The sequence below is a fragment of the Hippopotamus amphibius genome, chromosome 4 (genome assembly GCF_030028045.1).
Source record: "Hippopotamus amphibius kiboko isolate mHipAmp2 chromosome 4, mHipAmp2.hap2, whole genome shotgun sequence".
Lineage (NCBI taxonomy): Eukaryota > Metazoa > Chordata > Mammalia > Artiodactyla > Hippopotamidae > Hippopotamus > Hippopotamus amphibius.
In genome coordinates, this window is record NC_080189.1 from 142,863,325 (window position 1) to 142,886,426 (window position 23,102).

The following is a 23,102-nucleotide window of genomic DNA, read 5'->3' on the forward strand; positions in this document are numbered from 1 at the left end:
TCCCAATCAGAGATTCACTTCGTTTTATTTACTCTCTACCTTATTTCAAACGAAGGCTGAGGGACTTCCCTGGTGGTGCAGTGGTTAAGAATCCACCTGCCAATGCAGGGGACATGCGTTCAATTCCTGGTCTGGGAAGATCCCACACGCTGTGGAGCAACTAAGCCCGTGTGCCACAACTACTGAGCCCGTGTGCCACAACTACTTAAGCCCACGCACCTAGAGCCTGTGCTCCGCAACAAGAGAAGCTACCGCAATGAGAAGCCTGCACACTGCAACAAACTGTAGCCCCTTCTCACCACAACTAGAGAAAGCCCGCGTGCAGCAACTAAGACCCAACACAGCCAATAAATAAACAAATAAATAAATAAATTTATTTTAAAAAAAAGGTTGAGGCAGAAAAAAAAGAGGTTTTGGTTAGAGAATATTTTAGAAGAGAATATTTCATGAAGATCGAGAACAACAAACAGCTGCCAATTTCTTCGGCTAACCCAACTTCAACTCATTGTTCAAGTCTCAGTTTAAATGTCATTTCCCTTAAGAAGTCTTCCTTGACCTGCACACCACCCCCATTACATTAAGTATCCTGATGGATGGTACCGAAACATGCTAAGGGGTGTTCACCTTCATAGTTACACCTCCGTAGTTACATTTCATTATTGTCTTTGGTTTCTGTTTTCCCTTTTAGACAGTGGTTCCATAAGGGCAAGGGAGCATGGCTGTATTGATTGCCACCATTACCACAGCATCTGCTACACAGGTGTTACTCGTTTAAGAAACATTTAAGATATCTTTGATTTAAAAATTGAATGGAAGGGAGAAAAATGCTCAGGGAAAACTGAAAATAATTATGCACAGAAAGATTGATGGAGACACTCGGATTATCAGATCTGATATACATATTTATAGAATCAGGGGAATTAAACGAACTTGATGTCTTAACATAAGGAAGACTTGACCTGATCCTTATAAGTGATTTGTTGCCATGTTCCCCACAGGGCTACAGGCAATTAATGAAAGTCTTTATTTTAAAGACACAAACCTGCTGAGAAAGAGGTGTTTTAATGCCCTAGTGTCACGAATACACACAGTGGAGTTGTAATCCATAACGTAAGGATGGAGAGCATTTGGAGGAGGCAAGAATGAGCCTAGAAAGAGCTATCTGTGAGAGGACAAAGCAAGCTTCCCGACCACATTTTTTTAAAAGATGGATGAGATCATAAAACTGGCTTAGAAGGAAGAAAAAACAGTGATGGACCCACCTCAAGTGACTAAAAGCAGTGCATCTGATAAATTCTCATCTTACCCTACTGGCAATTTCACCTTTCAGAGGTAGAAGTAGTGACAAGGGACGCTCCCACTCCAAATTTAAATCCGACCTACAAAGAAGACAATCTTGGTGAAAAAGAGATGGAATTTGGGAGGAATTGAACACATCATTTTAGATCCCTAAATATCCAGAAAGGGGAACGCTGAGTCTAATATAGACACATACCCTAGATTTGAGGCAGACATCTTTCACATATTCAGAAAAAGTTGGTTCAGAGAAAGATAGGAGGTCCAAGGTTGAGGATCTGGAAGACAAGATGGAGCATGTGTTGAGAGACTCTTAGAAATGAAGGTTTTATTATGAATCTATGAGTAATTCCAAGATTGGAGAAAGAAAAGGACACACAAAGAGGCAATATGCCTTGCATGGCGGTGCTTCCCTGTGAGCTCAATGGATAACTCATAAGCACTTAAAAGCATATGCTGAAAAAATTGATGTAGAGGAAAAAAGAAAATATAATCAAGGGAAAAATAAATATTGCCTAAAGAGTATCATAAAAGCTAAATCTTAGAATGAAAAAAAATTTTTTGAAAGTTAGGAGAAAAACAAGGCAATTTTTAACTTCTGTTCAGGTCACGTCTCAAAGGAGAGCTAACAAATGTTAGACATAACACAGCTATATGATCCCTCTCTAAGCTATTAAACAGAATGATTGTTCAAAGGGAAGGAAAAAGTAGAGTGAAAGAACTTCAGTTCAAGCTAGAGCAAGAGAATTTAAGAACATCTGTGATTCTAAGCCAGCTCAAGTGCCCTGGTCCAAGTGTTTATCCCAAGGGGTGGTGGGACTTGGTGTTTGTCAGTCACCCTCCACCACCACTCTCTGAGGGCCTGAGTTGGCTGGGAGAAGCACCCAAGCAGCTGAGGGAAGAGGAGGAGGAGGAGTATTTGCTGTTGAGATGGGAAATTACATTTGAAGAAGCCAGGAAGGCTAGAGACACTCTCCAAGGAATAGGAATCCATGAAAGAAGAAACTGTGGTGGGGGCTACGGCCTCACACAGAAAAAGAAAACCCTGGAACAAACTCAACAGGACAAAAACTAGATAGGACTGCCTTCACAGAATGTGCTGCGGTCATTCTTTTTTTTTTTTTATCTTCTCTCTAGCCCTTTCTCCCCTCACCAGCTGTCAGCCCTTCCTACTTACCCAATCCATATCATACCCCTTTCTCTTCCCACCTTTGCCACCACGCCCCAGCCAGGTGTGCTTGTTTTAGAAACCTATACATCAGTGGGTCTCACTGTGTGGGCCTCTGGACAGCAGCACTGGCACCACCTGTGAGCTTGTTAGAACTGCAAATTCAGGCAGGATCTCTGTGTACCACAGCCCAGGCAGGAATGTGTGCTGATAAGCAGTCCAGGTGATTACTATGCAACTTACTTTGAGAACCACTATTTCAGAAGATTGGATGCACATGGTAACCAATGAGGACCAGTATAGCACCTAACACTTTCACTTATTGTGATTTTTTAAAAAAATTATATTTTCTCTGAAAGATACATTATATAAGTGGCCCATAATACAACTCTCATATCACGGTAAACTCAAAGTTAAGTTATGCAAGAGTCATACCTACTGAACTGCTGATGGGTTAGCACCAAACCTTCCAGCCTAATAGGAAATCTCACATCACAGCTTCCAACCATGTTCTGAATTTTAAAATCGAGGAATCTGGCAGGAAAGCCCAGCTTCTGCACCACACGAGCGTACTTTCTCGCTGCAAGTCGAGACTGCTCTTCGCTGGGGAAGGGCAAATGTAATTGAAGATATCTTAATCACTATGACTGCTAACTAGTTGGGCTGCATTCACACACTTCCCTGGTTGTATTTTTAGCATTTGTACCATGCTATCGTTCAGTGTATACTGGGAAGCTACGGGCTACCCACTTCCCCTATTTTGTCCCTAGCACCTAGCACACCGCTGTTGAACTGAATGACAAGCAGATTTTTGTCTTCATTTGCCATCTTCAACATATACGGTAGTTTTTTCTCTTACTTGTTTTAAGTGCTATTAGATGAAATTAACTATCCCTCTGGTTCTCAGAAAGTGTCCTCAGGGCAGCAGCAGTATTACCACCTGAGAACTGGCTAGAAATGCGAAGTCCCAGGTCCCACCTCAGACATGCAGACACTCTGGGGCCCAGCAATCTGTGTTTTAGCAAGCCTGCCAGTGATTGTGATGCTCACTAAGGTTTTAGAATCAACCATCTGGTCTAAAAGTGTGTGCCATTTACATGGGAACAGCAGCAACAAAAATAAGGACACATACATACCTACATATAAAAAAAAAATCAACATGAGGAAGTAAGCTATGTGACGACTGAGTGGCACAGACAGGATGTCAGGACTTGGATCTTTATGGCACAAATTATAGACTTAAAAAAAAACATGAAAATACCTCAAAACCTGCCCAATTTTGCTCAAGCTTTCTCACACAATCGTCACTCAACTCATACTCAATATGAGAAAGAAAGAAGAACATAGCCACGTGGGTGAATTTCTAAGTGTTTGTCCTACTCCATCCTTAAATTCATGGCAGAGAATATGAAATCCTGAGATCTGGGGCTTTATTTTCCGTGAGTTACTTTTCAGTGGTCACTACCAAAGTAAAAACAATGAGTAGCAGGGGTCACCAAACAGAGGCAACACCTGCTGGGTGAAATCTATGAATTCCACCCCCTCTCACCGGTTACCCATCCTTAAGTTGAAAATCAGAAGCACGTTAAAGAAAAGCCAGATCAGCTTTATCTGCCTGGGCCAAAGGGAGCAGGAGAGTCTCTTTCCAATCTAGATCTGTCCCAACTGTACCATTTTCACATCACCTCATTCCATGCTGATTCTCCTCATCCATTACCAACTCGTGAAATGTCCCTAGTAAGGCCATGTCCCCAAGTTAGCAGTGAAATAAGTGGTTTCCATTTTGAAAAACCACATTTTCCCTAAATGACCCACTACATTTCCCACAGTGCTAATATGTATAAGGTCAAATTTCAAGACTTTGCATAGCCTTATAGTTTCTTGTATCACACAGAAATTCCCATTCAAACAACTGAGTCTACACACATACTCTCGTACCAACACTAGAAAACAGGTTAAGAACCTTGAAATTTCACCACCAGTGGTGACTACCACTGATAAATTTGGCCCCTCTGCATCTTTCTATGCAAACACGGGTATCCCTTACTATGCAAACTCTGGATATTACAACTAAAGAGAATACATTTGGACAAATTTTTGGAGATAATCCTTATATCTCTTATACTAACCAAACTTTTACAACTCTCTATCCAAAACTCAACAACCACATAGAGTTGGATAACAAGTATCCTTGTAATTTGAACTCACCATCCAAGCCTTTACCATCAGATTTTAGAAACCAAATAAATTCAGATAGGAAAACAATACTCATGAATCTGTGTGTGCGCTTCTTTCCCCCAAATATCCTTCCAACTCAATATACTACATGTGGCTAAATAATTTTATGATTTAATCAAAACTATATTGCTAGATATTTGTTCCCTCTGCATGTTTTAAACAATGCTGAAATGAATATCCTTACATTTATCTTGCAGAGTTGTCCAAAAATTACTTAAAAATGGAGATTTCTAAGTCAAAGGATATATACATCAACAGAAGAGAAAGCCCAGAAACCTACTCATGCACAGGTAAAGAACTTAACATGTAAAAACAGGGGGAGAAATAGAGTAAAACGGATTCTTCAGTAAATATACTGGGACACTGGCCATTTGAAAAAAATTATTTTATATTGAAATAAAATTCTAGACCTGCTCTGCCTAATATAGTGGCCACTAGCTACATGTGGCTATTTAAATTTAAATTAAAACTAAATTAAAAGTTCAGTTCCTCTGTGATATTAGCTATATTTCAAGTGCTCAATAGCCACATATGACTAAAGGCTACCACACTGGACAGCACAGATACAGAGTATTTCCATCAACCAGAGAAAGCTCTAGATGAATCAAAACATTAACCTCCTTTCTTCAATTCAAAGCAGGACCTGAAAAAAAAAAACAGAAAAATATATGGAGGTCAACACTCATATCATGTTGTGTGTGGAGAACGCCTTCCTAAGCATGAAGCCAAACACTGAAACCATAAAGAAGAAAGTTGGATAGACTAACCACACACACACAAAAGTACATTGTGTAAAAAAAAAAAAAAAATAAAATACCACTAACATTAATATGGGAAAATATTTATAGTATAAAGTGGTGAAAATACTTAAATACAAAAAGACAAATATCTCCATAGAATATTGGGCAAAAGATACAGTAGGCAGTTTATATGCTTCTGAAAAGTTAGCCTTGCTAGTAAATCAAAAGAACTATAATTAAAACCAGATAACATTTGCCAATCAATTTGGCTAGTATAAAAAAGAATATCAACACCCAGTGTTCACTGGAGAAAATGAATACTAGGTGCATCTCTCAAGCGAGGAGAAACTGTCTTTCAGGAGGAGAACTTAGTCCTCATCTCCTAACATTTAGCGGGAAGAGCAGCTCTCCCACTAGTTTTACAGTGAAAGGATCTACATTAGCAAACGGGTCCCTCTGCATGAGATCCAGGAAAAATGAGTCTTTTAAGAGATGCCTCCTGAGTGAATGCTCAAGCTAACGGTCAAGAAATGTCTAATTTCCCTTCTTGAAAAAGTTCTATCCATTTATCTGCCTGCAGTGAGAAAAATACACAAGAACTACTTTCCCAGGTTATAGCAGGCTTTACCACTACTAGAGCTTTTTTTTTTCTTAAGTACACCTTAGAAACAAGATGTCATAGCCTAGTGAAGCCCCCTTCACTATGGGGGACTGTAAAGTGGGATATAAGTCAGTATTATGAGGCTGAATGTTTTTAACCCCAAATTTGATATTTCATGAATTTAACTCTTCAGCAAAGTATTTTGCTTCTAGTGTGTGTTTTAGAACATTAATGCCATCCTTCCTTGTTTTACATATTGAATTATTTGTCTGGTAGTGAGGGAGGGTGGCTCCTCTTACCTTTTAGCTCCTGTGCAGACCATTTTCCCAGAGCTGAATATGAGGGCTGTAGTCCTGGGCTCTCGGATTCTCATTATGACAGCAGCAAACCTCTACACACAGAAGCCAAACAGACAATTAGCCCCTGCTAGGGGCGAACACTACTCCAGCTGAGCAGCTGAGCTGGACATGAAAAGATTGTTGAATAAATTGAAATTTAATGGGAAAACTAAAAAATGTCTGGGTCTATTCTCCCACATTAAGGTTAACAAAACGATCATGATTCTAAAACGTACGTAGTTAGAGAAAACAGGTAAGAATAATAATAGTAAAGCTAAAATTTGGGTACATGTTATGTTTCAGACCCTATGCTAAGAGCTTTACAGGTTTTATCACATTTACCCTCATGACAGGACTGAGTTGAATCCATTGTAATTTGCATTTAGTGCACAGGGAAATTAAGTGGTTATTTAACTTCCAACATTATACAGAAAACAGTAAAGTTGAGATTTAACACCACAACTAATCAGACGCCATGCTTTTTGCTTCGATATACTTTTCTTTCAAAGATTCTTTGAGAAAAAAAGAGTATGAGGTATGTTACAGGCTTGCCAAGACTCTAGAATGTACTAAAAAGCAGCCCCAAATATATAACAGAACACATATGTTGATAGGCATTCTGAAGATGAATGACAAAAAGTTGATTTGTCAAGTTCTTGCCTGCCATAGTTCTCAGTGTGGTCCTCAGGCTGGCAGCACCGGTAAACCCTCCAAGTGGTGCTGACACAAGGGAGGGCTGAGAACGACTGGCCTGCCACACTGACTTCCCCCATTAGCTGGGAAGGAAACTGGGGCGGGTACCATGCAAGACTAACGTTCCATGGGTTAGAACCAATCCACAGGACCATAGATCACTCCAAGGCCAGACTGGCAGTTTCAGATTTGAAGTGTTGACAGTAAAAGAACCCTGAGTCAGCACCACACAGAGCCGAACGAGGACTGTTAATGTTTTCTAGGTGTTTACGAAAAAGGTAGTGCTCTCACGTGGCATTCATTTTGTTAAATTCTTAAGGCAGCTTAAGTGGCAAGTCAGAATTTTTCTGGCTGTCAAGTCCAAGTTTGGACAGATCCAATATACCACACCGAGAGGAGAGCTGAGGATGGTGGAGAATTAAATATGCTTAAAATGTTGATTGCTCAAGAGTGTGGTCAATCATAGCTGCAGCCATAAAAATCCTAGCTCATCACTTGGTTTCTGTCCTCATCATAGCCAGCTACATGAAATATAAATAGGAAAACTTAGTTGCATTGGTAACATTCAGGTAACACAAATTCAGATGTCAGCAACAACACTACACAACTGGAAAAACAAATACTTAATCCATAAATAGTTGATGTGGGCAAGGTCCTCTGGGTTCTGACTAATATGGCCTTTTTCATCTAACTCCACAAATCCTTAACCACAAAGATAGTGAACTTCTTCCCAGTAGGGACCAGGCCTCACCCCTTTTTTGTACTAAGTACAGAGCCCACCAAATCGTTACATGTTGATTGAATTAACAAATCCACTTCCTTGGTAAATAGACCATTGAAAATGGGATGCCTGGCCTTAGAAGGACACAGAAAAGAATAGATTTTTTCTTTTCAAAGATTTTTTTTTTGATGTGGACTATTTTTAAAGTCCTACTGACTTTTTTACAATATTACTTCTGTTTTATGTTTGGTCTTTCTGGCCCCAAGGCCCGTGGGCTCTTAGCTCTGCGACCAGGGATCGAACCTGCATCCCCTGCATTGGAAGGTGAAGTCCCAACCACTGGACCGCCAGGGAAGACCCAAAGAATAGACTTTATAAAACTTCGAGGGACAAAAAAAAAAAAAAAAAATCCCTGAATCTTACACTTGAACTTTACACTTTAAACAACTGAGCTTTCTCAGATAAGAGAAACTAAATGGAAAAACACACAAGTGTCAGCTGAATGGGACAAAAATTAGAAAAAATAATTTCAGGAATATGATGCCATTGTAAGAAAGTTGGCATCTCCATAGTCATACTGAAAGGTTTTTCTGAATGACAAGGGAAAGAACTTTTAGGAACTGTTCAATAATTACTGTATTCAGCACAGAAAATGAGATTATTTTTATAAGTTCAAAACAAAGAATGAAGCAATTAAATTTGTATTGCCAAAAGCTTTTCATTAACACATTTTTTTCCTTTTTAAAAATAAAAACAAAAGGATGAGTCAATATCATGATCATATGAAGGAAAGAAAATCTAAATAGAAGCCAATTGTCGGAAAAATTACTGTGAAATCTTACCTTTGGGTTATATTCTGCATTTTTTGCATGCAAAGCTATTTTCTTCAGATCCAACTTACAGGCCAGGTTTACAGTGGAAACTATATTCCTAAAGAAATAAGTTAACATAAGTTATACCAGATATAAAAAGTAAAAAATAATTAAAGCATATTAACTTCCTCATTTCATAGGTTCAGGTGACTTCCTAGGGGGAGAATTACTTCAAATGTGAAATATATAATAACACGACCCCTAGTAAAATGTAAAAACCATAAAGTACTAAAAAATTGCTTTTTCAGGGACTTCCCTGGTGGTCCAGTGGTTAAGACTCTGCACTTCCAGTGCAGGAGGCGTGGGTTCGATCCCTGATTGGGGAGCTTAGATCATGCATGCCATGTGGCCAAACAAGAAACAAAGCTTTTTCTAAAATTTCATGACTAGCTAGTTAAAATTAAGTTTTAGATCTTTTTCAAAATGCCTCAAAATAGAAAGCACAATATCAAATAAATTTGCAAATCAAATTCCATTTTACATCTGTATATCCTTTGTGTTATTCCAACCCCAACCACAATTTTCAACAACTAAAGTGCTTTACTATAAATAATACAATCCTTCAAGAATGTGTATACTAACCCTTAACTCCCTCTTAGGAGATCAAGAGTTAGTGCTTCATTTTACAGATAACCAAACAGTCTAAAGCCAAGTCCATCAAGAACTGATAAAACAAAGGATAATGAGATCTGAAACTCTCCTCCCTACATTATTATCATCACGTTCAGGAACAAAAAATGTGTACTCAGAAGCATCACGTATTTAAAACAGCAACTTACTGTAGTTGAGGCACAATCCCAGAACATTCTGAAACAGGGGTCATTGGTGTCATGGGAGTTATTGACGCCAGAGGCAAGGAGTATGGTTTCTCAGGAGAGGGCTGGGCTGAGTCAGCATCACCAGTGTGCAGATGTGAGTGGGAATTTGACCCACTGCTGCTGTTTAAAGCCAGGCCAATGTCTTGTTGGCTAGGTAATGGCAATCTACTTTGCCGACTTTGAGTTTTACAATTTTCTTCAATTTCATGCTTGCTTCTGATGACAGTCTGGTCTTTACTTTCTTGGGTAAGCTCATCTGGTAGGAAGCTAAGATCCACAGATGAGAAATTGCCAGATGTTTCTGTGACTTCTTCAAGCTGTGAATTAAATGTAGTCTCTGGATTCGATAAATTAGGTATGTACACATCATAAGGCACAGCTGGGCTGAGCACGGGTGATCTGGGTGGGACAAGAGCATCCTAGGCCATTCCCAAAACAGACAAACAGAACACAACAAACAGAACATCATGTCACCCCAAAGGGATGCCACCTCGACTGGCAGGCGGTGTGTTCAGGATGAGGCAGTTCAGAGAGCTTACATTCATGCCCTGCGCTTTCCACAAAATACCATTAAAGTTCTACTACAGGGTTACAACACACAATGAAAACAGGAAAGTATATCTTAAAATGCAGAAAAAAGTTTTCATAAAATGTTTTCCCTACTTTGTTTAGACCTGTAGCAAGGTGCCACTCTACATACAATTTTGTAATTGAAGCAACTTGGCAACCATGCTCTAAACTGTGTGTACTTTGAAGAGTATAGATTTTCTGTACTCCCTAAGTTCATTATAAACTTAGTTGATCTAAAGATTTTTTTGGAGTTTTAAATTCATATTTTAAAGAGAAGAGCAGTAAGTGAAGGAAGCTGAGGATATACCTTGAGTGCTAATCAAGCCTCCACAAGGACCCACCTTTATTCCTTCTAGTCAAAGGAGAGAGAAGAAATCGTTCCATTTACGTGAAAGTGCAATAGGAAAAAAGTTATTGAAATTTAAATGGCAAGACTAGTTTAAATCAATGTATTGTATTTCCAGTCCAGGGAAGGCTGCTCAACTTCCATTATCATCAACCAAGGGAATGAGGTGTGCAACTGAGAGAAGCAGCTAATGTAAAATTCATGGCCTTTGTTATGGAAAAAATCCTTGGTACATACAAAGGTGAGTCAAGAATTATCTGCACTTCTGTTATATTAAAACTTCTGTTGGTCACACTGTCTTATCAGTGCTTTCCATTCAAAGTTACTGTTTCCCCAGTCACTGCTGTGCAGGTGTGAAGGTGTTATATCAGTTCATCTGTAATTGTGGTGCCAGCAAAAATGGATGCCGCACTTGTGATTTGCACGAAAGAAGAGCAGTGTGCAGTGATTTGTTTTTTGTGGTCTGAGGGTGTGCACGTCCTCACACTTCTGCCCACACTGTTGACACTCTACAAAAACTTTGTTTTGAGGTGTTAAAGCATTCTCCCTATACTCCTGATCTTGTGCATTGGACTTTCACCTGTTTGGTCCCCCTGACAGCAGCCCTACGAGGACGAAGATTCTCTTCTGATGAAGAAGTGAAGACAGCGGTGCATTCGTGGCTCACAGCTCAGCCTAAAACATTTTTTAATGAGGGAATACGAAAGCTTTTTGACAGATAGACAAAGTGTATTAAAAAGCAAGGAGATTATGTCAAAAAATGATGTATTTTTTCTTTTCCAAAAGTTAATTAAAATAAATTCTACAGCCAGAGTGTGGATAATTTTTGACTCACCCTTGTATATTACCACCTTCTTCGCCCAAGTTGCAGGCCTGGAATCCAGATTTTGAGCACTGCTGGCAGGATAACCTCACCCCTTAGAAGATCTTACTTCTGACAACTGAACAGTCACCAATGCCTTGTGCTGCATCTTCTTCATGACAAAGCTATCTCAGCTAATGAGTCTGGCAAGATCCTATTGAATTGTGCTGTTACCACAAGTCCAGCAGATGGCAGGGGTGACTAAATGTTAGAAGAAAACACTCAGAAGAATGCAGTTATTCTCTTGAAATAAGATTTGACCTTATTTCACTTTGAATTTTGTTATTAGCTGCTTATTTCCCTCCACCCCCACCCCACAGATGGGTCCTAAGGAAAGTGAGGTGGGGATGATGGCCCAGATTCCTCTCCATTGTTTCCTTGGCCTCTTCCGCTCTAGCCAGAAAAGATTCCATCAGCCAATTTCCCCTAAAGCACTAATAACTACAACAGTGTCTCCCCTCCTTTTTCCCATCATGGCATTTTAGCAGAGGACAAAGTTCCCACCTGAAGAACTCAACTTCAACAAGGAATTCAAGGCAATGGCAACAAGATACTGAAGGGGGATATATTAAGGCAGTGGAACCCTGACGGCCTCTTTTGGAGTCTACCTGTAGGAACAAACCTCAGCGAATATGCTAACAGAGTATTCCTTGCATCCTTGGCCTTATGCCTGAAGGAACTTTTTTGCAGAGCTAAACTGTCTTCACAGTCATTAACTCATCTTTCTTAGACCCTTAACAGCACGGGCTCTCCTTTGCAATGTTAAACGCTGTGGGACTTCTCTATTTATACCTCATTTCTAATCATTGTCTATTTAAAATTCCACCCCACCCCCCACCCCCACGCCACCAGCCGGCCAAAAATTGCTCTCTTGCTTTTCTTTTTGAAGACTCCTTCCTCTCTTTTCTACAGTTCTTAAAAACCAAAATCCCCAAAACGTAAGAATCACAAACTGAAAGAAGCCACAGGTGGCTCCAATTTGTATTCATACTACACCAGGTTAGAGTTCTGCTGCAAACACTGAGTAAGTCATTTCATCTCTCGAACCTTCTATTTTTTCAGCTGAAAGACGGGGATAGTCAAGCCCACCTCCTAGGGTCGCTAGGAGTTTTACGAGAGATGAGATGAAGGCCTTGGTGCGCAGGTCCAGCGCTCAGCAATAGGGCGGGACGCGGACCCTGCCTTAGGGACCGTGGCGGAGGCTTCCAGGCTCACCTGGGCGGCGCACCGGTCCAGGTAGAGCTCCAGGTACGTCTCTTCCTCCTCCATGGACAGAGGGCTCACTGTTCGGGTTGGGAATCGGGGGAAAAGCCAGCGCGAATCGAGCTGCGGCTGTCTCACGAGGCGCGCGGAGCTCAGAAGCCATTTAACAGCCCGCGGCCGCACGTGGCGAGGCGGGGCCCGGGCTGGGGGCTGGGAGCCGAGGACCCGCGGCCGGTTGTGTGCCCTCGCCCCGGACCCGCCCAGTCCACGCTCCTGCGGGTGGCGCGAGGGGATGGATGCTGAGCCAGGGAGGGGGATGCGGAGCTCAGCGCGCGGCCCACGGGTCGCGAGCAAGGGAAGGGGGGCTGGGGCTGGGGCTGGGGCTGCGGCTGGGGCTGGGGGCTAAGGCTGGCGCTGGAGGCTGGGGCTGGGGCGGGGAGACTCTCCTCGCCGGGTGCTATCGCCGCACTCCGCCCACAGCTGAGAAGCAACTCGGCCTGCAAATCTGGAGATTTCCTTCGACCTGCAAAGGCTGGAGAAAAGGTATCGGTGTGGTTTTACTAGCATGAAAGGTGAACGGGTTGGACAGTGAGAAAATTAAATTAAATAAATAAATAAAATTTTTTAAGAGAATTTTTTTTTTCTTGAGCGGAGTGAGTGGAATTTGAGGCGCTTTACCCCGTTGGGTGTTGCACTTTTATGTTGTAATTACTTCTCACTTTCAAATCCCAGCTGGCTTTTTTCCAGTCTCAGAGAGTTCAGGATAAAGCCACGTATAAAAGAATGTGTTGCTGCACAGTTAGGGTTGATGCAGCTGAAGAATGTAATGTAAAACCAAATCATCAGAGGATTTTCCTCTTTCTTGAAATTATTATTTTAATTTTTAGTGCCTCAGCTTTCATAAGAACTTACATGTGCAGAATGGTTTTATAGATATAATTGATACTTTTTACCTAAGATATTTCAAAACGTACGTGGAGACGCACACATAAAACGTCTTCCCTTCTAGCCTATGCTCTCCAAGAGCAGGGATTTTGATTACTCTTCTTTGTGCCTCTGCACCAAGCTCATAGGTGATCAATAAAATTTGATCAGTGAATGAAAAATCGCCCTCAGAATGGAGCATAGTAGAGACAGAGAATCTAAGAATCAGGTTAATAAAAATAGATTAGAATTTCTAATCAAGAAAATAGGAAACATTCTGATACAGCTGGAATTTTATATAATGGTTATACTAATGTATAATTTAATGATTTATCTTCAATGAGATAGCTGTCAAAAATGTTTAGCATAATACCTGCCTAGTAGCTGAAATATTAGCTGTTAGTTTTGTTATTAGACAAATATGGACCGAATTGTGTCTGGCCCCTCCTCCGCCCCCCCCCCCCCCCCCCGGCAATTCATATGCTGGAACCTTAATTTGTATAACTGGTATCCTTATAAGAAGAGAGAAACACCAGGGATGCCTGTGCACAGAGAAAAAGGCCATGTGAGGACACAATGAGAAGGTGGTCATCTTCAACCCAAGGAGAAGGGCCTCAGGAGAAAATAGACCTTCTGACACCTTGATCTGGGACTTTCAGCCTCCAGAACTGTAAGAAAATAAGTTTCTGTTGCTTAAGCCCTTCAGTCTGTGGTATTTTGCTATGGCAGCCCTAGCAGGCTAAAATATGTGCTCATAAAGTATCTCATCATATGTGGTAGGTGCAATTCTGAAGTGGTACCCAAAATTTCCACCTTTTCCCAGTTATTCAAACACTAATCTGGATGCTGCTGTGAAGGGATTTTGTAGGTCTAATTAAGGACCCAAATCAGTCAACTTTAAGAGAGACATTATCCTGAGTGAGCCTGATCTAATCACCCAATCAGGTGAGCCTTTAAAAGGAACTGGGCTCTTCCTTGGGAGAAAGATTCAGAGTTTGAGAAAGAATTACCATTAGGGAGGTTTTCCATTGCTGCTTTGGAGATGGATGGGGTCGTGTTTCAAGGAAGGTGGGTGACTTGGAGGAGCTGAGAGTGGCACATAGTTGACGCCAGCAAGGAAAGGGAGACTTCAGTCCTATAGCTTCAAGGATCTGAATTTGGCTGAGAACAAAGAAAGGAGGCCCTGAAAGGAGCTCAGCCTGGCCACTACCTTCATTTCAGCCTTGTAAGCTCTGAGCAGAGAACCCAGTCATGCTGTGCTCAGTCTTCTGACCTATACAACTGTGATCTTATAAATAGCTGTGGTTTTAAGCCACCAAACTTGTGGTAATTTGTTACTCAGAAATAGAAAATGCATACATTACAAGTTATGAATAAGAAGTAGGGACACAGATTTGCAGTGATCTGAAGGGCAAATGAAAAGGCACATGAATAAAATGTTATCAATTCTAAGTTTGAAGTTATTTTCAAATAAAAAGTTTCAAAATAAAAGATGACTGTTTTTGTGAATGTTTTCAGCTTCGGTAAGAGTTAATTTATTCAAAATCTTAAATTGTGCTATTTCTGAGAATCAAAGATTGGTAGGGTTTGGTTGAATAACAATTAGTTGCTGATGTTCACTGAACTCTTACTGTGGGCCAAGCGCTATGCTAAGTATTTCATATCTATGAACTCAGTAACCCTGTGAGATTAGTAGTCTTTTATCCCCGTTTTACAGTTGAGGATACTGAGGCACAGAGAGGTTAAGTAATTTGTCCCAGGTCACTCAGCTCCTATTCAGAATATCTAACTCTTGAGCCATATGCTATGTATTGTCCCCCATCAAAGTCTATACATGTCATTTCAAATTAGTAGTTTGTTTTCATTTGAACTGATTGTTAATCTGTTTTGATTCTAATGGTTTTTTGCCTGTTTACTTGTGCTTCAGAATATGTAATATTTTGTACTTTGGCAAAAAAAAAGGACAAAACAAAAACCTCACCATATCCAAACATTTTCATTCATTATTTCTTAATTTACTATTGTAAAGATTAAATGAGTTGAATGGGAGTATGTGTAAACTTTTACCAGGGACTTTGCACAAATAAAGTATTATTTTTAATGTCTTTAAGAGAGTAATGCCAAGACTTAAATGGACCATGTCAGTGATCATGAAGACTCTTTCAGAGAGGTCAACGCTATGAAAAATAGGCTTTTAATTCTTATTTTAAGAGGCCCTGTCCCTTATCACAGAAAATATTAAAAAGAACCCGCATCTCACATTAAATGTAATTTATTATGTAATTATTTAATTGTTGAATTGCTGTGAGTAGCTGATATGTCATATTTTGTAGACATTTAATCAGATATACTAGTTTCAGTTTTGAACTTAAAAAACTTTGGAGCCAACAGATTTTTCTCAGCGTTCAAACAAATTTCTTGGCCCTTGAAAAGCTCATAGGCCCTAGGCACTGGTCCTTAGCCTCTAAAATGCAATCAGCTGCTGTAAAATGGAGATGGAACTTCACTGTTGAAGGAGTGTTAGGAAACATTGTTTCACTAGGGGGTACTCTTTCCTCTCCATGAAGGGAATTTCTTTTCATTTGGGGAGCAAACAGCTTCTGGAGACAGGGTACAAAGGGGTCCATGCATCCCCTAGATGTTAAAATAAAAAGTGAATATTTCTCTGTGTAAGAAGACCAGGGGGTACTTCCAAAAATAATTAGGATTAGAGAATTCCCTGGTGGTCCGGTGGTTAGGACTCTGAGCTTTCACAGGTTCAATCCCTGGTCAGGAAACTAAGATCCCACGAGCGGCGGGGCAGGGCCAAAAAAAAAAAAAAAAAAAAAATTAGGATTGGTGACTGTACCAATCAATGCAAATATATTTGTACATATTTATACAAGGAGATTCCATTTTTTCAGTGGCTAACCCAACTGAAAGTGCTTGTCGAGTAATCTACATGTGTACTGCCTTGATAGCTGCTATATATGAGGGGCAATTTTTCTGTCTAGGAATAAGCTGAAAAGCAAGCATTTGCGTTAATGTGATTAGGAGAGAACACTTTTTAACCTGGTGGCAGTTTTGCTCGATGCTGCCTTCTCTGTCTTTTAGGAGCGCTGGGCATTCATTGTGATGAATCTCTCCTGAGCTGTCAGTTCACCTGGCAGGGGTTTTACACTCAAGAATACGTAGGTGGGTTTGAGCATTGCTTGAAGGTCTTGTCTAGATCAAAATTTGATGAATTCATGTCCTTTCAGTAATTATTTGAAATAAAAATATCCCGCAATAACTCATCCTTCCCCCTTTCAGTGGATGTAGAGCATAACCTTCAGCATCTAGGAAGGAGCCTGTGTTAGGACTTAATCGAGGAGGCTCTGAAGCACCGTCACAAATAAGCTTCTTAGTCACCGTGGCCCTGGCTCACCAACCTCAGTCGGTTGAAAATCTTGAATGCTGATGGCACCACAGTGCCTCCCCGGTAACACCACTGCTTTCCTTCCCAGGTGATACTGTGTTCTGCATGTAAAGAAGTCTTGCTGTATTTCAATTTTCCCAGGAAAATGGCTCAATTTCATGTAAAATTAAAGAGAAAAGTTAAAATTTCACAAGTTCTTTTCTCTTTTTGACTAATTCCTGTTATTTTCTTCCTGTATGTACCATCAGAGAGTTCCTACAATGAAGAATATGTTTTTTTTAAAGCATATAAATGGGAAGTGTTATTTAGGAGCATAGCTTTGGCCATTGTTACATGGAAACAGAACCAAATCAATGAGCACTGACTCTGGGCAGAAGAGATTTGCTTTACCATTTCCCAAACCAGACACATCCAGGGAAGTCTGATCCCAGATGACAGCTACCTGCCCCTGCCATGCACAACACATTAGGTTTTACAGTATTTGCTTGGGAAAGTACATATAAGGATTTCAGCTTCTGTCTTCTCACTGAACAGCACTATGTACACACCTCGCTAAAATATGAATCTTTGCACATGCCTGTGCTTGCATGCTGTATATAATTAGATTCAAGTTGGGAATGACTCTCCAATACCATCTTTCCCTCCCCAAGAATTAACATTTAAAAATTTAATTGTGATATGCATTCTCTGGAAACTTGAAACATGTTTACATTTCTTATGCAAAATCAGGTAAACTTCTGAGATTGCAGCTGTTTACCCATCTGTGAAGGGTCTGCCTCAGTATTTCCAACCTGGGAAATGCAAGGAAATTATTTTCATTCCTTACTTTGATATCAAGTGGACCTCCTTATTGCAGTTGTGGAGAGAGAAATATGCAGATGCCTGTTAGGAGGTAGTGGTGTTTAGTGGTTAAGAGCGTGCACTTGGGAATGAGATACAGTTGGAATCTTTGCTTTATCATGTGCAAGTTATTTAATATCTATAAGGCTTAAGTTTCTCCCTTGTGAAAGGGAGCTAATGATAGGTCTCTCCTAGAGCTGTGGTAAGGATTACAGGAGATAATCGGTAGAGCGCAGTGCTTGGCACATACCAAGTGCCCAGTCAATGGTGGTGGGGTTACTAGGAATATTATCTGTAGCCAGATGGGAGCGACTACCAGTCATCACTTCTCCTTTTTTTTTTTAATTGGAGTATAGTTGCTGTACAATATTGTGTTAGTTTATACTGTACAGCAAAGTGAATCAGCTGTACGTATACATATATCCCCTCTTTTTTTGATTTCCTTCCCATTTAGGTCACCATAGAGCATTGAGTAGAGTTCCCTGTGCTATACAGTAGGTTCTCATTAGTATCTATTTTATACATAGTATCAATAGTGTATATATGTCAATCCCAATCTCCCAGTTCATCCCACCCCCTCCCCCTTTCCCCCTTCGTATCCATACGTTTGTTCTCTATGTGTATGTCTCTATTTCTGCTTTGTAAATAAGATTGTCTGTACCAACTTTTTCAGATTCCACATATATGTGTTAATATACGACATTTGTTTTTCTCTTTCTGGCTTACTTCATTCTGTATGGCAGTCTCTAGGTTCATGCTTGTCTCTACAAATGACCCAATTTTGTTCCTCTTTATCAGCCCTCACTTCTAATGGTGGACATCTTTTAGAAAACTTCAGAGTATTCTAAAACAAAAGACAGAACCATTTGTCAAGAGCCTTGGCCCTTTAGAAATAGCCCATTGGATCACATCGGGGAGAGTATGATGTGTAGAGAGAAAAACCAGCAATGCAGTGAAGGCTTCCACACTCCCGAGAGGCCCTTGAGGGGAGCAATCTTTGGGAGGAGACCTGAGCCAAGGTGAGTCAGCATATCTGCCCAGTTCCGGAGAGGAGGCTGCCTAGGGCGACTGAGTCACTTTTCCCTTAAACCAGGAGTCAGCGCCCTCCCCCACCGCCTTATTTCCCTTCTATTTCAGAGTCGCATTAGTGCTAAGAGGTAGAATGAGAATGATAAAATATAATTACCATGATGACGAATCCACAGATGATGTTCTTTATGAAAATGAATTCTCCTTTGCATATGCTGTGCTTACTCAGAAGGTCCACTGAGTGGCAAATCTCCAAGTTGTGCTTCTTGTAAGTCAAAGGGAGTAACTATTGGCAGAAATGTCCTAGGAATGGCCAAGAAGAGACTCCCCACCTTTGGGGAAGACCTGAGCACTTCACTGCTGATGGAGAGCTGGATAGAGCACTCATCCCCTTCATAACATTTCCGAATATGTCTCTGTGTTGACTATTTTATTTCAAGACAACTTATCTGTCATCTTCCCCCAATATGGTCGCTCATCCATTACTCTGTGCAAGACACTTCTTAGATGTCGTGGAGGATACAGAGGTGCTTGTCTTTAAGAAACTTACAATAGAGTCTCACAATATAGTAGGGGAGATGATAGCCACCACTGCAGTAAATAGTAACACTTACTGATGGTTTCCTCTGTCTAGGCACCGCTTTAAGTCTTTTTATCGGGACTTCCCTGGTGGTCCAGTGGTTAAGACTCCACACTTCCACTGCAGGGGGCACAGATTCAACCCCTGGTTGGGGAACTAAGATCCAGGATGCCACATGCTCCAGCACCGCCCCCCGGCCCCCAAGCAAGAAGTCTTTTTATCAAAACAAGGTTATAAGTAGGTGTAATTATCACCTCAGTTTCAAAGATGAGGAAACTGAGGTCTGTGGAAGTTAGACCACTCACACAAAGATACATCCTGCTTACAAACATGCAGTAACATCAAGTGGAATTTAGTTAAGTGTCCCAGCAGTTTACAGGAGGGAAGGATTACTTCCTGTGGATTGGCATCAGGGCATTCTTCACAGAGGAAACAATGATAGAGCAAAGTATTGAAGGGCATAGGGGGATGAATTGTGGCCCCTCCAAAAGATACAACCTCCCAAAACCTGTGAATGTGACCCTATTTGCAAAAAGAGTTACTGTAGGTGTAATCAAGTTCAGGAGCTTGAGACGAGATCATCCTGGAATTAGGGTGGGCCCTCAATCCTATGGCAAGTGCCCTTAAAAGAGAAAGACAGAGGGAGATTGGAGACACAGCCACACAGAGAGAAGAAAGCCAGGGGAAGATGAAGGGAGAGATGGGTAGCCCTAATACAGGGGTGCTGGCAGCCACCAGAAGTCGGGAGAGAGGCATGGAACAGGTCGTCCCTGAGAGTCTCCTGAAACAACCAACCCTGCCAATACCTTGATTTTGGACTCATGGCTTCCTGGATGGTGAGAGAATAAATTTCTCTTGTTTTAAGCTACCCAGTTTGTGATCATTTGTTGTGGCAGCCCTGGGAAACAAATACAAAGGGTGCGTGAGAATCTCTGGGAAACCACAGCTCAAGCTAAGACATTAAAATGGAAAAATACAGAGATTTGAGCTTGTGTCTATTTCGGTTTGGCTGAAGCATAAGGATCCTGAAAGGGAACAGGTGGCTGAAGATGGAGGTCATATCATATGATGGAGGGCTCTGAATGTCAGGTTAGGTAGTCTGGATTTTATATACTGAGCAATTGTTGCAGAAAAAAAAACTGATCCCACGAGAAACCAAGCACAACACTCGGAGAGTTGGAGAACTCAGGTTTATTAAGCCGGCGGACCCAGACGAGCGAACGCTCCAAAATTCTGGGGCCCCGTTTCAGGGGAGTCTTCTCCTTATATAGGTTAAAACATACAGCTATAATTGGTACAAACTGATTGGCTACAAATTACTATAGGTCACGGGCAGTTACAGAGTGCGGGAGTTGCCAGGGGTCACACACATAGTAGGGGGTCCTAGCAGGAACTTGTAGGAGCCGGACATTCCATTCCTATCACGACTAAGATCACAATTTGCATTCTCACATTGGTTGCAGGTTGAAGTTAATGGTCACTTAACAAGTCTATGTGCAAAGGGTCTCAAACAAAGGCTTGGGGGGGGGGGTGTCTGAGAGTGAGACAGTCTTCCCTTATCTGATCACTCTTAGTAATTCATTTTACTGTTTAACTGAGAGTGGCGAGCAGGCCTTTGCAAGATAGAGGAGAGGAAGTTTCAATTTCCTCATTGCAATGAGGAACTTGATGAGAGTTGTATATTTACAACTCTCTCTAGAGAAAATTAAGGTGTCCCTTGGCTGGGGAGAGGTAATAGGGGCCTGAAACAGGGCAAGGGTGTTGGGAAGGAAAAGAAGGGACAGAGCAAAGTATCTTGTAGGAATCTGAGAGACTTGGCAATCGATAGATCTCAGTCTCACTGGCTAAGTAGCTAGATTCATATTTTACCTGCTATTGTTTACGTGCTTTTGTCTTCTGGGCTGCATCACACCCGCACGTTAAATGAGCTACCCCAAGTCTTTTGGCTGCCTGTCAAGTCGGATCATTAACTTATTCTGGCTTCCTGGCAGTTAAGATGCAGTCTATGTTGGGGACTTTTCTTTTTCTGAATCTTAGGACTGTTTCTTTGGCTTGCTCTACCCCTGCTCCTCCTACATGAGCTGAACTTTTGGAAGCTTTAGAAGCTGTTTCAATACCCTCAGTCACCTCTTCTTGGCTCCCATCCTGCCTGAGCTGGGAGCAGGGGCAGGGTTTCAGGACCGCTGTGCTGGCCTCTCTCCAGCATTCTATAATAGATCCTGTCTTGACATTTGATGCTAAGTGTGCTAGAGAGGCAGCATTGATCAAGCCATGACATCTGGAACAGATGCAAATCTCAGAGCCATTTCAGAAGCTGGACATCGGCCATGCTCGGGAGACCTTTAATGTGGTCTGAGTCTTCAACCCTCATTAGCATCATATTCCTTTGGTTAGTTTCCCCAAATCACATTGACCCTCTTGATCTGGCTTTATCCTGTGAGATCAATGGGAAGAAAAGAAGAGGAACCAGAATTTACCCAGGGCCGAATCAATGCCAATTATCATGTAAAGTGCTTTGCATATGTTATCTCATTTCATCTTTGAGTCAGAACTATGAGGCAGGTGCTGTTATCCTCATTTTACAGATGAGAAAATTGAAGCTCAAAGCCATTAGGTCATACCGTGAGTGGTGCTGCCAGGATTCAACCTTGGGACTTTCCCAGAGACCACACTGCCTCCTACATAAGAGATTATTTTTAGTCAATGCCACTAAAGTGGTAGAATTCAGTTTTGGGCATGTGTGCAGGATTTGCCTGGTGTGTGCTGGGTTTTCACTGTGTGTCATGATTTTGTAGGATCATTTCTCTCATGGTCCCTCTGATACCCTAGGCACTGACCCAGCACTTCCTGGACATCAGCTTCAAGAATGTTTGAGGACTTTCTAGGCTGATGAACTTAGGCTGTTTCCCAAAAGAACAAAAGTGTGTTTCAGCATTAGGTTGCTGTTTGCAGTTTTCTGGTTGCATCTCTAGGTTTGGTTGTATTGGAAAGAGTGGATACCATGGGTCCTCTTATGTAACCTGTATCTCTGCATTTGTTTGGGGAAAGGAAATGGCTTTGATAGTGCTGTGATGGTGCTTCTTGCAAAACCTGTGATGCTAGGGCCTCTGTTCGTGGTTTCCAAACCCAGGCCAATACCCCCAAGTCCACTACTCTAACAGCCTTTGTGTGGGCTGTTTTGTCCCACCTTCCTCCCGCGCAGTCCCAGAATGTGCTTCTCCCTTCTTCTACAATTCTAATCCTACGTTTTCTTCTTGGCTCAGTTCCAGCTCCCTTCCTCCATTAAGTACCTCCTGATTGGCTTTCCCTTTCTGGATTCCTGCAGCCAGTTTGCTTCTCTGATGCTCCCGCCCCAGCTCTCTTTCTGACCCTGGGTCTGGGTGTTATCTCCTTAATTGATTGTAGTCTCTTAGAGTAAGGAGCGTGGTCTTCCTTTTGGCCCCATGGTGCCTGGCAGAATGTGGGGCATACAACCAGGGCATTAATTATTGATTGAGCCCACAAGTTGCACATACATTTCCAGAACACAGACTACCTTGCAAAATCTGCATTACTTTCCCCACTGTGTAGAGAATAAAGTGTGAATTCCTGAGCATGGAATTTTTGTTTTAAGGAAAAACAAAACAAACAAAAACAAAAACTCAAAGCTCTCCATCTTCAGTCTCCAAACTATACTTCCAGCTTCTGAAAAAGCATCAAGTTATCATCGCTCCTCAGCCAGGATTACTATTTCCGGATTCCCTGTCTCTGGAAATTTTTCCTAGTCTTCAGATGCCACCTTCTGTGTAGAGCACTTCTTGATCTGCCGAGACACAGTTTTTCTCCTGAACGCCTGTCCCGTGTCGCTTTAGCTCCATTTGGCCTGT

At 41.4% G+C, this 23,102-nt stretch overlaps 1 protein-coding gene and 1 long non-coding RNA gene across 25 annotated transcripts in view; one reads left to right on the plus strand and one right to left on the minus strand.

Annotated features, from left to right (window-relative positions):
• TBPL2 (TATA-box binding protein like 2) overlaps positions 1-23,102 on the minus strand; it is a 53,919-nt gene that overhangs the window by 21,121 nt on the left and 9,696 nt on the right. For 5 of the 24 annotated variants that reach the window (XR_009053413.1, XR_009053406.1, XR_009053407.1 and 2 more), the window contains exons 2-7: positions 12,479-12,998; positions 9,447-9,904; positions 8,638-8,725; positions 6,343-6,434; positions 2,900-3,067; positions 1,307-1,379 (exon numbers count right to left, since the gene is read on the minus strand). Coding sequence is in view for 6 of the 24 variants with exons in the window: in XM_057733911.1 (XP_057589894.1) it covers positions 1,320-1,379; positions 1,496-1,574; positions 2,900-3,067; positions 6,343-6,434; positions 8,638-8,725; positions 9,447-9,904; positions 12,479-12,532 (999 nt within the window). In the remaining 18 variants the exon portion in view is untranslated. Of the gene's footprint in view, positions 1-1,262; positions 1,380-1,495; positions 1,575-2,899; positions 3,068-5,319; positions 5,346-6,342; positions 6,435-8,637; positions 8,726-9,446; positions 9,905-12,478; positions 12,999-23,102 lie in introns of those variants that run through there. The other 19 variants (XR_009053409.1, XR_009053408.1, XR_009053411.1 and 16 more) reach the window with 11 other exon arrangements.
• Positions 12,332-23,102, plus strand: part of LOC130852674 (uncharacterized) — a 53,036-nt gene continuing 42,265 nt past the window's right edge. Inside the window, exons 1-2 of the long non-coding RNA XR_009053422.1 lie at positions 12,332-13,009; positions 13,911-14,060. This is a non-coding gene — a long non-coding RNA (uncharacterized LOC130852674). The remainder of the gene's footprint in view (positions 13,010-13,910; positions 14,061-23,102) is intronic.